Source organism: Stylophora pistillata, chromosome 4, assembly GCF_964205215.1.
Source record: "Stylophora pistillata chromosome 4, jaStyPist1.2, whole genome shotgun sequence".
Taxonomy (NCBI): domain Eukaryota; kingdom Metazoa; phylum Cnidaria; class Anthozoa; order Scleractinia; family Pocilloporidae; genus Stylophora; species Stylophora pistillata.
The window spans coordinates 7624987-7639105 of record NC_142522.1 but is presented as its reverse complement, the minus strand read 5'-3'; the positions used below and the strand labels follow the sequence as shown (position 1 = coordinate 7639105).

Sequence of the window (14119 nt, the reverse complement as noted above, 5' to 3'; positions counted from 1 at the left end):
TATGTTCATTGTATCCTAAGCCCCATAAGGCGAAAATCCAGGTGGAATCAAGTTTAATTGCACAGTGATGGAAATATAAGAATGACTCTCTCCTAGAGATAGTTGAGTGCACTGGTCCTGCTGGAGAGGAATTGTATTTTTAAATGTACTTCATAATGGTAATTGAACTGGGTGGAGTGCAATTTGGGCTGAAACCATACACGTGATTTCAAAATCAAATGAGTGCGCAGTGCGAGTTCAATTTGAAATCATGATTTCAGACCAAAATTACAAGACATGAGGTTCAATTACCACTTTATTACATCCATTTTGAAATTGCCCAAATACAGGACTTGGTCAATTCAAATATTTTAATGATGCAGTACTGAGCCAGTTTTTGAAGAAAAAGCAGAACCAGAAAGGCTTTTACATCTTATTTTGTATGCAAAGCAGAAAGACTTTGACGTCATGTGTCAAAAACTCAGTCAAGTGTAAAATGATGCTATTTAGAGCAAAAAATGGTGCGATTTGTGAATAAATTGCACCAAATAGAGCCAATCAGATTGCAGGGACCACCAGGGATTTCAAAATGGATGTAATAAAGGGGGAAATATATGGGGTGAACTCTCGATGAAATAAAGTGATGTGATTTATATTCTGCTGTAAATGACAAGTGGCAAAATGGGTCATAACTTCATTAACTCAATTTTCAATTTGATTGCTTTCATTTTAAGGGAGGTTAGCCTGCAGAGCAGGCATTCTAGTAAAGTTTGGGTGAAAATTAGACTGCGTGAAAATGGAGCGAGGCGAAAAATTAGGAGGTGGGAGGAGGGCTAAATTCTTCTCTCCTCTCCCCCTCCTGCCATCTCATTTTTCGCCTCGCTCCATTTTTCACGTGGTCTAATTTTCTCCCAAACTTTACTAGAACGCCTGCTAAAGGGAGGTTGGTTATTTGGACCTCTTATTTAGAGAAACCTTTTCTTGGGTGGCAAACAGAAACAGGAAAAATGGTATATGGAGCCGATTTCAGCTCTTTTTAATGGGCATGGAAACTGAGTTCTCATACAGTTAGTGCGAGTTGTCAAACTTAAACCTTAATTGATGATCAAATTTTTAAAAGGCATTGTTGAAACTGATTTTGAGCTCTTTTAGATTTTTGCTAGTGTCTGAGTGTGCAGGACCACCTGAATTACAAGTCAGAATTACAAATGTGTTCCAGTCCCTGGGTGTGAACTGTCCATGTACAGAATTTAGAAAATATATATTTCCAATCTTTTGAGCATGAAATCTACAGCAAATTTCTACCAATACCTGTGATCCATTTCCAGCTAAAAAGTGAAGACCAGTTAAGGTTATGTAGAAGGAAAAGAACTGCAATGGCCATCTTGATAAACTTGATTTAAATATAAACAAGAAAAATTACCAGAAAGTGAATACATTGCTGGTTAAACTAGACCTACCTCAAAACAAATTTACAGATCAAATGTTCTTTGGACTCCTTTTCCTTCTAAATGTCAGGAGAAGCCACCAATGCATGCATTAGTGCCTTGAGACTCTAAAGTATGGTCAAACAAATTTTCTGAGGTCTCAGGGATTTTAATTTTTTGTGTTCATTTTTTACATGGCTTTAATTCATGACTACTAGCTATCTCTCTCTGTATACTCATTACCAACATTAATTATCAAAAGTAAACTGTAACTTTGATTTCCTTGTATAATTTTTATTGGAAAAATGAAATAATGAAGGTAATAATGTAAATGGAAATCAAAGTGTGAAATTTTTCAATACTGGATTAGTAGTGGTCCTATGTTGTTTCCATCATGTTTTAATAGGGCTTATTTTTATTCTCACACATTCTGGTTCTTGGAGCCTATGAATGTTCCTAGTAGATGGACTGTTTTAAGCTTCAGCTAATACAAGCTGCAATATCTAAGGCTAATATAGGACATTGGAACCACTAGAAACTTCAGACTGAAACTTTTTTTTCTGTTGAAATTAACTTTATTCCGATAATTATGGTAAGCTCCTTGGTAGAAAAAATGTTTGAGATAGGAATTTAAAAATAAAACGTACATTTAAGACTTAATTGCAAAACTTGCCTTTTGAGGTCAACTTGAATCATACTCTATACCAATGTGAAAATAAACACCTATTTTTCCAGAAAAATTTCCTCTAATCCAAAAAAATCCAGAGAAGGAAATTTAGACTAGGGGTGCACTGAATAACCCAGCAATATTCATCTTGAATGGAGCTGTGTGGTCAGTCAGTTGTGAGTTATGGCGAATGGCATCAATGCAGATTTTTGAATAGCTGTAATATGCCTCTTATTTCCTAGTTTTAAGATTTGAAATATATGTGTTATGTTAAGCTTGATGTGTGGTCTTTTCTTGGCTTTGGAGAACTTTCCTAACACTGACATTTGTGGGTAGATGTTCTCTCTTGTAACGTATACTAAGGGATCACACGTGAAAATGGTTGGTTCTTTACCATGACCTTGGTTGAGCTGTGTAGAGAAATAATGCTTTGCTCTTGTAGAAAAGTATCTGATAAATGCTCATAGTGTCCCAATCACCCTAATCACCTGACCAATATCTTGCATTGTTTGCATAAAAAAAAAAAACTGGAGCATACTGACTTCTATTTGGACTTCATGTCCAGAGTACTCTCAGCGTGCTCCAGAAGAATCAGGGTTCTTCAAAATTTTAGACACGACCCGATGAAAATTAGCTGTCTTTATAAACGGCTCTTAACTTTATTTCGTTTACTTTTTTTGTCAATGTTTCCACTTTTTCACAATTTTTTTTGGAGTCATAGGCTCCAATATCTCAGCCTTTTTATTAATCATATCGAAATATAATATGTTCACGAGAATATATTCTAAACGCTAGCGCACACAGACGGAAGTTTTCAGCTTCAAAATATGAGCTGGGACGCCTTCAGTCTTTTGGCAGAATTCGACAGAAATGCGTATTTGCAAAAATGGCAACTTTCCAGCGGTTTTGCCCCGGCAATACGCAAAATTTGATGCCTTTCCCACAAGCCGCACCGCTGAGTTTGTGTACATTTTTTAATGTAAAAGTGCTGATGGTTGCGTTATTTGAAAAATTGTTCAATTTAAACCCACCAGATGAAGCGATTTGAAGTATACGTGGCAGTTCTATCAATGTGCACGTTGGAGTTATTCCCATCAGCAAAAATTGCATCACTATCACCGCGTAACCACAAATTCTGTTTACATCCAGCTTTTTTTTTTATTGGTTAGCTTCGCAGGGGGCGTGAAACATAAGCAAAAATATGCATGTGCAGATACTGTTATTGGCTAGTTACTATCACATGACCACTATCCCGGATTGACAACATGAAACGCTCAGTTGAGCAAAAACCAAAACATTCAACGGAAGAAAAATATCTCAGAATTGTTACCCAGCAAGTAGCGGCGAATTGACAAATCTCTTGTTTGGGTCGGTTTTTCATAATGTGAATGATTTTCTTCGGGAGCCATAGCTACCAGAATGTCAGACGATTTTGAAAACGGGTGGACTTTTGTTGATAAAGAGGGAAAAGTTGACATCGAGGTAAGGTGCATCTTCAGTTTCGAGTCGTTTTCAACAAAAGTGTTCTGGTTTTCCACATTCACGTACATAAAAACGAGTATGTCTTCGTCTTCAGAAATATTTGGTTTTCCTACTTAGGTAAATTTGTGGGAATTGTCAAATCTAGGTGGGGTATAGTCCAAATGCAAATGCTTCCTCAGCTTAACATTTTGGCGCCAGGATTTTCCGCCGTTTTCAGTATAAATTCTGGATATTCGAAATCTGCATCAATTTAGGTGAAGCAGAATATTGGGTATTGTAAAGTTTCCCCATGTATTAGCAGCACTTCTTGTTATACTCGGCTGTTTGTTTATTAAACGTCCCCAAGTCCCGAAAATTTTCATTTTCAACTTGTCGTATTTACCTTTTCGCTTGTCAACAGTAACCACGTGATAACCACGTTCGTTTACACCTGTGATTACATAAGCCGGGTGGTTATTCTGAAAACATGAAATTAGTAACAAATTCGCTTTATTCTCTGCCTCCTTTTCTCAACTGAGTACTGCTGTTACCTTCAGCGATCTGTATTTTGTGATCAAATTATGTTGCTGAGCAAACTGTAGCTTCCTAACAAATTCTTTTTCAAGGTCAAAGTTCTTCATGTAATTTGTGCGATTTTAATTTAAACAGAAATATCGAGGGAACAGTCAGCATTGTGTTGTTGACTTCTCACCATTAGACTTCCAAGTGATTTGAACTAGAATTTATCTAGTTATAAAAATTATCTAGGGGTAAAGATTTTTAGCATTCTCGTGTTGAGAATTTTCTTTGCATTATTAGTAAGGATTTCTATAATTTTGGTTCAATTCATGTAAATGGTATTAATGTGACTTCATTATCAGATGGCATATTTAATTTCAGATTTATTAGGCTACAAAACTTGCAGGTGCAAGAAGAAGAAGAAAGTGGAATGTTTACTTGATTGTTATAAGGAATCATGGGTTTCCAAGCTCTTGTAGAGTCTTTTTGTTGGCAATGACACAAACTGAAAAATATGTGTAAATGCTAAGAAATTGCCTCCACTTTAGTGTCTGTTATCATAGTCAATGGCAACCCTTGCTTATTTATTGGTGGCCTTATTTATAACTTCTACCAAATTAATCAAAATAGCCAGAGATGTTTTTACTTTATTGTTATAATAATAAAGTAAAAACCTTCATAATGATATTGTCATAAATGTTTTCATTAAATGCCAAAAATACTGCAATATCTATGTCATGTGACAAATACAGTAATATTATTGATCCAAAAGCGTTTGGCATTGATTCTGTATTAAAGAAATTATTGATGACCAAGTAATCTCTTAATTTTAAATCTTAGAATTTCAGGGAGCAAGGAATGAGGAGCATTCTCTGTTTTTATTTTTCCTTTCTTTTGATTGGAAGTTTCTTTTGGTTCCTCTGTTCACATGTTTGGTACTGAAAAGCAATGGTAAAAAACAGCTTAATCCAGCCTATTTCTTTCTTTTTTAATAAATCTTTTTTTATTCATTTATTAAATTTGGCTAGTGTCTTGTTAAATAATTGAATTTTAGAAACTACTAGAGTACAGAAAAATGAAATGTTGCAAAACAAAATTTCAAAGGTAAATTTTTTTTTTTTTTAGCCACGGAAGAACTCTGTGTCCTATTCCAAGTCACCTTTGCATGCTGAGGGTTCAGTTTCTTCGTTTGACTCACCCAGTATTAAAGATGACAGTGAAGGAGAGGCAGAGTTTGAGGTCCTCAGTGGATTTCAATGTCATCCACCACCCATGGAAGAGAAGAACTTGGAACCTGATCCTGCAACAAAAACCCAGTATGATTTACCACTCAGTGAAGAATCTAAGACCAGAGATGAGCTTTTGGCAGTCCAACAAAGCTCTTGCCAATGTGCTGCAGATGATGGTATTATGATCATTTCAAATCACTTCTGTGTTGACCAGGGTGCTTCTTCTGGGGAAGACGTAGATGACCAGTTGCTCTCTGAACTGATTGGTGATGACACAGGAAGTATGCATTCCCTCACTAAAACAACAGACAGTAATTCCAATGGTTGGCAAGAGCTTCCTCTACTCTCAGAGAGTGGTTCTTTCTCGTTTGGTAATGATTTAAACAGTTCTGATGAAGATAACGCCATTGAACCCATCCCTGAACAAGATGAAAATGAAGACTATGAAGACCTAAGTCATGAAAACAAACCACTTGATGAAATGGTTGTGTCCACAAGCAGCATTTTCTCATTTGATAGTGATTTATTTAATCCTAGTGATTTGGATGAAGACCGTGTGGTTGAGGATGACTGTACTGATATAACGAAAGTGTCTGAAGTCATTGACAAGGACAGAGGAATAGATGAGGAGGATGAACAAATGGTGGATCACATTGCAACAGAAGGCACTAATGATATCAGCGCTTTCCATGTTGATCTTCCAACCTTGTTTGTAGTTCTGGGTGTAACAACTGCCCTGGGATTCAGTATTGGCTATGGTAAGGCAAGCTATTTAACAATTATGTGCTGAAGGCAAAGTGATTATTGTTGAATAATCCCTGAGACAAAGTGGAGGGGACTATTCAACAATCTTCACTGAGCCTGGGGGGAATGATTTTTTTTTTAGTACAAAAGTGCTTTTCAATTCTGTTTTAAATTCATTTTGTAAACTGAAAATTGTAAATTCTTTTACAACTACACTTGTATTGAGATAAGCAGCAATTTTCCACTAGATTTTAACAGGTTCATTTAATTCCGTCAACAAAAACCTTCATGACTTTCTTTTGAAAAGTTTTCCTCCAAACACTTTTAGCATCTTTCGTACCCTTTAGGATTTTTATTTTCTTGTATCACATTTATCACTTCCTATGTAAAACTGAGAAAACACAATGCAGCCATTTTGAAATTTAGTGGCCCAACTGTAATAACTTTGCACGAGGTGATTATAGTGAGATGATAAGGCAATCCTCGACCAATCAGAGACTGTGCACCTCTGTATTCATCACGGAAATTATATTATTAAATGACATTGGCTCTTTCAGCCCTTTGCTGTGAAGATTGACCAGTATCTAATTTCTCCATAAGCAAGGTTATGAGAAAACAGAAAATGACCACTAATGTGGCTGAAGGCAACGGGAAAAACTTCTTCGGGCAAAAAAAAAACAAAACAAAACAAACTTAGCTGATAAAAGGAAACTGATTTTGTTCTGAATAAATTAAATTCAATCTCCACTATTTATCGACAGGGTTGAGTGTTTTTATCAGCAATCAAGCTTTGGAGATGTCTGGGAGCATCAAGAGACCTGGGCCCAAGACAGCCTCTCTTCCACTCAACAGCGATCCCATAGAGCCCTTGGATGAAATATCAGTTGATTTCCTAGATCAGCTGGAAATGTGGAAATTAGAAGAACGCCTTGAAACTCATGAAGATTCGGAGCATGAAACGGAAACAGATGATCTGTTTGACACGAAAGCGCTGCACGAAAAGCTCCAACTGAAACATTTCAAGCTCATGGGCGTGTACGAAAGCGTGAAACAGCGTTTGCGCATGAGCAAAGTCATGTCATGGTACTGGCGGCTGAAGTATGAAGAGGAGAAGTCAAGTAAGGGAAGCAGTGAGTGGAGTAAAACTTTACAAGAACAGCTCGAGAAAATGGAGAAGCTTTACGAACAAGAAAAACAAATTGCTGATCTATGGCGTCGTATGAACGAGAACTCGAAGCTGAGAAGGGCTGTGGCTGGCGGCATCAAGATCGATAAGTAAGTAGCCATGTGGTCTTTGGGCCAAGGGGTGTGGGAGCAAGCAGCTCAGTGTTCATTCAGCTGAGCGACAACACCTCTTATATCTGATGATGTGCTCTCTTAAGCTAGACAGTTGTACATTTAGAGAAGGTCACCACGTAAATTTCTTCGACGCTAGAATCGCGCTCTAAAATACAAAGTATACTGCTACTCCTGACTTATGAGCTTTTTTCGAGGTGTTTCGTAGAAACTTAACCAAGGACTACCAATAGAGAGCACTTATAACCAACGCGTAAGTAATCGCTACAGCCAATCAGAGCCAAGAAAAATATCAGGAGGAGACAAGGAGAACCCAAAGTTAAAACGCGCTTGCTGCCTGAAGCGCGGGAAAACGAGAGTGAGCAATTCGCGAGTGGATTTAGTTTCGAATCTTATTGGTTTAGAGGGTGACGTGAGTTTTTTTAGGACCAATCACAGACGTGGTTGAAGAAAACTGGAGTAATCCCGGATTAATTTCGACGTTCGAATGAAAATTGCTCTAAACGAACTAATATTTGAGAGGCATGGGAGAGGATTCGAACTCAGGATCTTCGCATTTCAAATTCATCTCGACCGCGCCAATACCGCTGACCGGACCGACTATACTTCTCAGTATTCGTTGAAAAATATATATTTGTGCACTCCATCTCTATCGGGCAAAGTACCTTAAAGGGTAATTGAGTAGTTGAAGTCGTTCTAACCTCGTATTACGTTTATTGCAGGTACTGGAAGGATTATTTTCACCGTTGGAAAAGGAATGGATACAGAAGCGTCAATGTAAGTGCAAGTCATAAGGTATCAGTTGAATCAGAGACGCCAGAAAATAAAGATTCTGTAGGCATCATTGGTTCTAAAGAACTGGATGTAAAGTCGCAAGGAAGAAGCAAAGAGCATGTCTGGGACAACATCTGGACAGACTTTAGAAACCGCTGGACAATTGATTCGCATTTGAAGGAAGATACGGATGTTAGTTGTCAGACAAAGCATACAAAGTGCTCATATCCCAGTGAAAGGAAGGATTTAAGTGTTCTCGCTGAGGACCGCTCTGTAACGTCCTACTCTGCTTCTTTTATTGAGAGATTCTTGGATAGAACAGTCGAAAAATCCGTCCGAGATCCGACAACTTCTGCTAAAAAATCTGAGCACGAGAAAACTGAGAAGTCGCAGTCGTTAGACGGAGTAAGAAAAGGACGCGAAGGTGTTCGCCCTTCCGAAGAAATTTGCAAAGATTTCAGCAAAAGAGGGGCTCCTTTTGAAAATCCACTATTTCCTAACGGAATTTTCTCTTTAAGCCACGGAATCCCGGATTATTTTTCAAATATGGACTTTTCCCCTTCAGTCACCTCGCAGCAAAAAGACCTCCAAGTCGTTTCATACGTGGACGGTACAAGTGATGGAAACTGGGATAACGACGACGATTCCTTCGTTAAGGAAGCACTTAGCATGCTAACTACAGAAGATACAAAGACACCTGGAAAATCGACGGTAAATGTTGGTTTTCAAATTGTTAATTCGTACGAAGCTCCTGACACGGAAAAAAGCGGAGTATCTTCCGATATGAAAAGAAAAGTTCACAGACGAAGTAGATACTTTAAGAAGAAAGGAAAGGGAAAACGAACTTCTATTCAGCCTGATAAACACTTCCTTACCAAAGAGAAACAGAAGTTGACAAATTTGACGCAGCTTCGTGGGCAAGAGATTCGCAAACAGAGGATCCTCCGGCGTGAGTTGAAAAAGAAAGAAAGGGAGGCAAAGTTGCGCGCTGCGGAGGCAGATCGCATGGTGTCAAAGTTGCGGCGTGAAAGGCGTCGTTTCGAGAAAGAGAAGATAAGCTTGCAACGCTCTTGGAAGGCACTGAAACGGGAGAAGAAGAGGATTTCTTCCGAGAAAGAACTCCATCGAAAGAACAGGACGGAAATGAACAATTTTTTAGTAACATTGAAAAAGGAAAAGCGAAGGTTGAAGAGAAAGAAAGTGGAACTGAAGGAGAAAGTAAAAGGACTGTTGGCTAGAGAGAGGAAAAAACTGAAGCTCAAAGAGAAAACTCTTAGTGCAGAGAAGAGGAAGGAAGTGGAGCGCCTTAGACAAAAAATTTCTGAAGAGAAGAACAAGCTAAGACAACAGAAAGAAGAACTGAAATCGTTGAAGAAAGCGGCAAAAGAGGAATATAAAAAATGGTTGAAAGAGCTCCGTATCATAAAAAGACAAGAAAAGGAAAGACGAGTGGCTGAACAGGAGAAACTAAACGAAAAGGCAAAGAAAGAACGGGGAAAAGCTGAGATACAATACAAGAGAGAATACGAATCTGTTATTGAAGAACAAGCCAGGTTCGATAAAGAAAGGCGGAGGAAAAAGAAAGAAAAGACACACCATACAATGGCGAGTCAAAACCACGATGACGAGGAGCCAAGAAATGAATCCGTAGACGACAAAACGAAAAGGCAAGATTTAAGAAAGATCTTAGAAAATGATCGAAGTGCGCAAGAGGAAGTTGGGATTCAGGCTAAGAAAGAGGAAGATGAAGAGAGCGGAGAGTTGCCCCATGAAGGAGTAGGACAGATATTTGAATATAGGGAAACGAAAAATGTACAAAGTAAGGAAAGGATTAAAAAAGTCAAAGACAAAGACATTAAACGAGTTGGAAAGCGGACCAACGGAAAACCAAAGAACAAAGTGAAAAAGGACAAAAAGAGAAGGAGGCGACAAAGAGAATTTGACTCCGTAATCGCTGAGCAAGCTGAATATGTTAAAGAGAAACGGAAGAGAAATGGAGAAAATGAAAAGAGTAAATCATCCAAAGGTGAATGGAAGATACGGGCTGAGAAAGTGAAAAAAGAAGCATCACGTCCGAAAGATACCAAGAAAGGTAGAAAACGGATCGATGGCGAGGGGTCTTTTAAAAGGCAGTTAGAAGGTATTCAAAAGTGGCTGTCCCATGTTTATAGCAGTGCCTTTGAACAACAACACGAAGAACAGGCTCAATGGTCGTGGAATGATGGCAAAGTGCCTTTTAGGAAGAGGTTAGAAGATGTTCGAAAGTGGTTGAGCGATGTTCCCAAGCAGGCTCTTGAGCAGCAGGGAAAAGCAATCAATTGGCCGTGGAGTTTGATAAAGCCTTATTTTCATGCTGACAGCTATGAAGAAAAAACTTCTGGAGAAGAAGTCGATAGAAAAGAAAAAGGACTTAAACTGCGTGATCTAAACTCGGTCAAGGAAAAAAAGGTTAAGAGAACAAAAGGCAGAGAGAAATCGACCGGAAGATGCGATTGGGAAAATGGAAGAATCCAGGCGAAAGAAATATTGTCGAACACGAAGAAGGGAAATAAAAAAGAACTCAAGTTGTCAAAAGAAGGCAGGAAGTCAGAAATTGCAGTGCTATCTGAGAACAGAGCGCTTGCTGATTTTACAAACTTTTCGTTCGACATGGATCTTATTGGAATGTTGCTTAAGGGGGATGATAAGCTAAAACGCGCGGAGAAAACTTCGGACGATCCCGACAAGACCATGGGGACGGCCTTCGTTATAGTTTCTGAAGAATCGACTCACAATGCAGGAAAAAATCCGAAGAGTTCATTTAAGAAACCGAAGCGACCCGATGAAAAGCCGATACGGCCACGTGATAACCGGTGGTGGAAGGTTAAGAATGGGATTACTGTAAAGCGTAGTGTAAAGTCACCGCAAGGTCCGATTGCTGCCGAAGATGGCCGATTGACGCCCGATCTTTCGTACGAAGAGGCAAATCATAGGAAAGTTTTCCGAGATACTTCTCCATCCGAAGGTCCAATTCCACCAAAAGATATTGGGTTGTCACTTGAAGAGTGGTTGGAAAAGAGATTCAATCTGCCAAAAAATTCTCAGAAGTCATTCCCTCAAGGACCGATGTTCTCCGACGAAGTGTATCGCACTAGGTCTAGCAAAGGAAAGAAAAGAAGGAAGAGGCGAAATACTTACATGCAAGACAAAGTGTGCAATTCCGTCGATCCCGACACAGTTGAGACCATTCCACCTCCCACTTGGTTATTCGAGCGCGCCAAAGGTCGCACTCATCAGCGGTCTGAACCATGGTATGTGCGCCGAGCAGAAGATCGAGATTTCAAACGAAGCACTGATAAATACGAGTCTTGGTTTCCCTGTGATACGAAGCGCAAGCCCTACAAAGGTCCACTAGATCCATCCTGGTTTTTCGATCGCGCGCACGGTCGTGCTGTTCAGAGGGTGAACAATGTACCTTGGTATACTCGGCGGGCAGAGGGACGTGAAGCCGAACGTCAGAAGGGAGAAGATACGTGGTTTATAGAGCGCGGATACTACAGAAATGACTTTCGTGATTTAAGTTCCTGGTACGGCGATCAAAATTGGATGCCACAAGGACCTTCCATGGAGGAACATCGCTAACATAATACCCGGCAGGTCATTCATCTTTTAGAAATTTTTCTAATATGTTGACAGTATAAAACTTTCTCAGTAAGGTTATCACAAATGTTTTAAACGATGTTTGGCACACTTTTCTTCAACTGAGCACCCCCTCCCCTCCCCCTCCCCATGGGGCCCGAGTAACTGTTGGTGTTCTGTGAAATCGGTTTTCTTTTGGAAGATTAAAAATCCTTTCTTCGATTAATTCTAAACTAAAGGGCATTGCTCAGCTCTCTTAAAAGAGCTAAACCTCAGTTGACTCCTAATAACTCGAATCTCGCGCTAACCCGAACCAAAATTGATTTTCCCTGAATGTTGCACACATTCATCGCAATTTTACAGTTAAGAACTCGAAACTTGTAGAGCCCAAAATTCTGTTAGCTCAAAATTTTACCCTTCAGGTTCTTCTCAGTTTTACTCGCAACAACTCAAAATTTTCCAAGGACGATACAGCATTGTTGTGTGAGATGGGGAGAAAAATAATTCTTTTTAATGAACGAAGTTTTCCATCATTTTGTTTTTGCTTGAATTATACTTTCTGACCTGTTTTCAGCTGGCGGTTCGAGTGTTTGGGAGTCACCGTGATATAATCGTGCTTTATCTATTTTAACAGCATTGGAACAAATCTCGTCAACCGTAGAGAAATTGCCATTGTCATGCAAAGCTATGTTCAGTGAGCTTGTATGCGAATGGTTAAGTCAATGAATTTTTGTGTTGGTAAGAGTGAATCCTACACCATCAGTGCAAAGAACGTAGGGTGGGGCGCGGAAGGGTGAGGCATTGTTCTAATGGTGTAGAAAAAATGAGTAATTATGGCTCCCTACATATATTATGGTCAGCAAGGTTACAAAACCTGCATTTTGGTTTGACATTGGTTATTTCCCAGGAAGATATTTATCCAAAGACCTTCATAGTACAACTTAGAATGTCCAGATTTTGATCGATGTTAAGTCACGATCTTAGAGAACAATCATTTGAATGTTATTTCAGCCAGTAGTGGAACACCTTTGAAAAAATTTCGCTCTCGCCGTTCAGTTGTCTTTGGTGGTCACGACAACGTCGCTTTGGTAGCGTGACAGCTCCAGGCTGGACGTAATGATCATTACAGTGAACAACTTTACAGGGCCAAAATGAGGAAATACTACTTTTACACCAGAAAATGAAAGGGAAAGTGGACATAGCGTTGCAATTCTTTTTTCAAAATTTAACGGTTGGGTTTGTAACATACGGTAAATATATCAGTTTGTATACATAGTAAAAATACCTTAAAATTCTGTGCTATTATTTTTGATCTTTAACAAATTTACCACCAACGGCGTGAACGAACCGACGACTCACTGGAAAACTTGGAGTTTGGTTAAATAGCACTAAATTTTCAGGTCACCTTTCGGCATTTTTTGGTTTTGTCGGTTTTCTCCACCAATCGTTCTCCTCATCGTGAAACTTTCTCTGATAACCTCGTAACGGACTCTTTAACCACTTTAATATGCAGTCAATTACGAAATTAGTTGCAATTTTATACCGTTGTTTATTAAGACATAAATTTGGGTCCGGTGTTACGGGTTTCGTTTTGTATTTATTTTAATTTTCACTGGGGGATACTTGACCAATGGTGTTTTGTAAATGCCTCCCATGGGCTAGTAAATATTTGTTATTATTATCAAGCAAAAGAGTGCAAAAGTATTCAAGTATTCCGGTACATGTATATAATAAAGACTTGATTTGAATGAAAAGTGTCTTAAATCTACACGGCAACTTGCGTAGGAATTGCTCTCTTAACTCTTTGACCCCAAATAATGATCAGTATATCGTTTCTCCCAGTAATATCATACTGAATTAAACATTAAGGTCACAGAAGTAAAAGAAATGATTGCAAACTAAAGGTTCCGTTGGTTAGATAAATTCTCCCTTTGAGTACGATAGTAAATCATGTCTACGTCGGTGTGTAAAAGGTGAAGTTAACACGCACAACGATTATGGACCCTGACCAACGCCCCACCGTGAATCATGATATAACTTGTCCCACTTGTCAGAAATGAAGCTCGGTTGGTCTCAAAGGTTTTACAAAAATTTAGATTTTCTCCACATCTGAGAGGAGCTAAAATATACCTCCCCTATGGCGACGATGCGAAGGTCTCACTAACACTATGGTTCACAAACACAAGCAGGATGGGAATCTCTCACTTAAATCAGTGAGAATTCGCTTATTGTGACGCGGAGCTTTCTGGTGCACATCATTCCTACAAAATAATTTAAACCCGTAAAATAACCGCAGAGATGAATTGAACCGCGGCGACTCGTTTTAGTAGGTTAAGGTGGAGAAATGTCGTAGCGTTAGTGTGCCTCGCTTTTTTTCGTCGTAAGGCTCTAATTCTTAACTTCAA

The 14119-nt window shown here is 39.0% G+C and overlaps 1 protein-coding gene across 1 annotated transcript; it reads left to right on the top strand.

Moving 5' to 3' along the window:
* Positions 1-3331: 3331 nt before the first annotated feature.
* LOC111333831 (uncharacterized) lies at positions 3332-13468 on the top strand. Its single transcript, XM_022939453.2, has 4 exons — positions 3332-3555; positions 5179-6040; positions 6788-7301; positions 8045-13468. The coding sequence occupies exons 1-4, from the start codon at positions 3493-3495 to the stop codon at positions 11715-11717; spliced, it is 5112 nt and encodes a 1703-aa protein (XP_022795188.2). The 5' UTR covers positions 3332-3492; the 3' UTR covers positions 11718-13468.
* The last annotated feature ends 651 nt before the right edge of the window (positions 13469-14119 follow it).

What these genes read in the sequence shown, in the direction of transcription:
- LOC111333831 (XM_022939453.2), top strand. Translation starts at nt 3,493, where the DNA reads ATGTCAGACGATTTTGAAAACGGGTGGACTTTTGTTGATAAAGAGGGA. An exon ending in AGGGAAAAGTTGACATCGAG is followed by an intron (nt 3,556 to 5,178) that starts GTAAGGTGCATC and finishes TTTTTTTTTTAG; the next exon opens with CCACGGAAGAACTCTGTGTC. An exon ending in GGGATTCAGTATTGGCTATG is followed by an intron (nt 6,041 to 6,787) that starts GTAAGGCAAGCT and finishes ATTTATCGACAG; the next exon opens with GGTTGAGTGTTTTTATCAGC.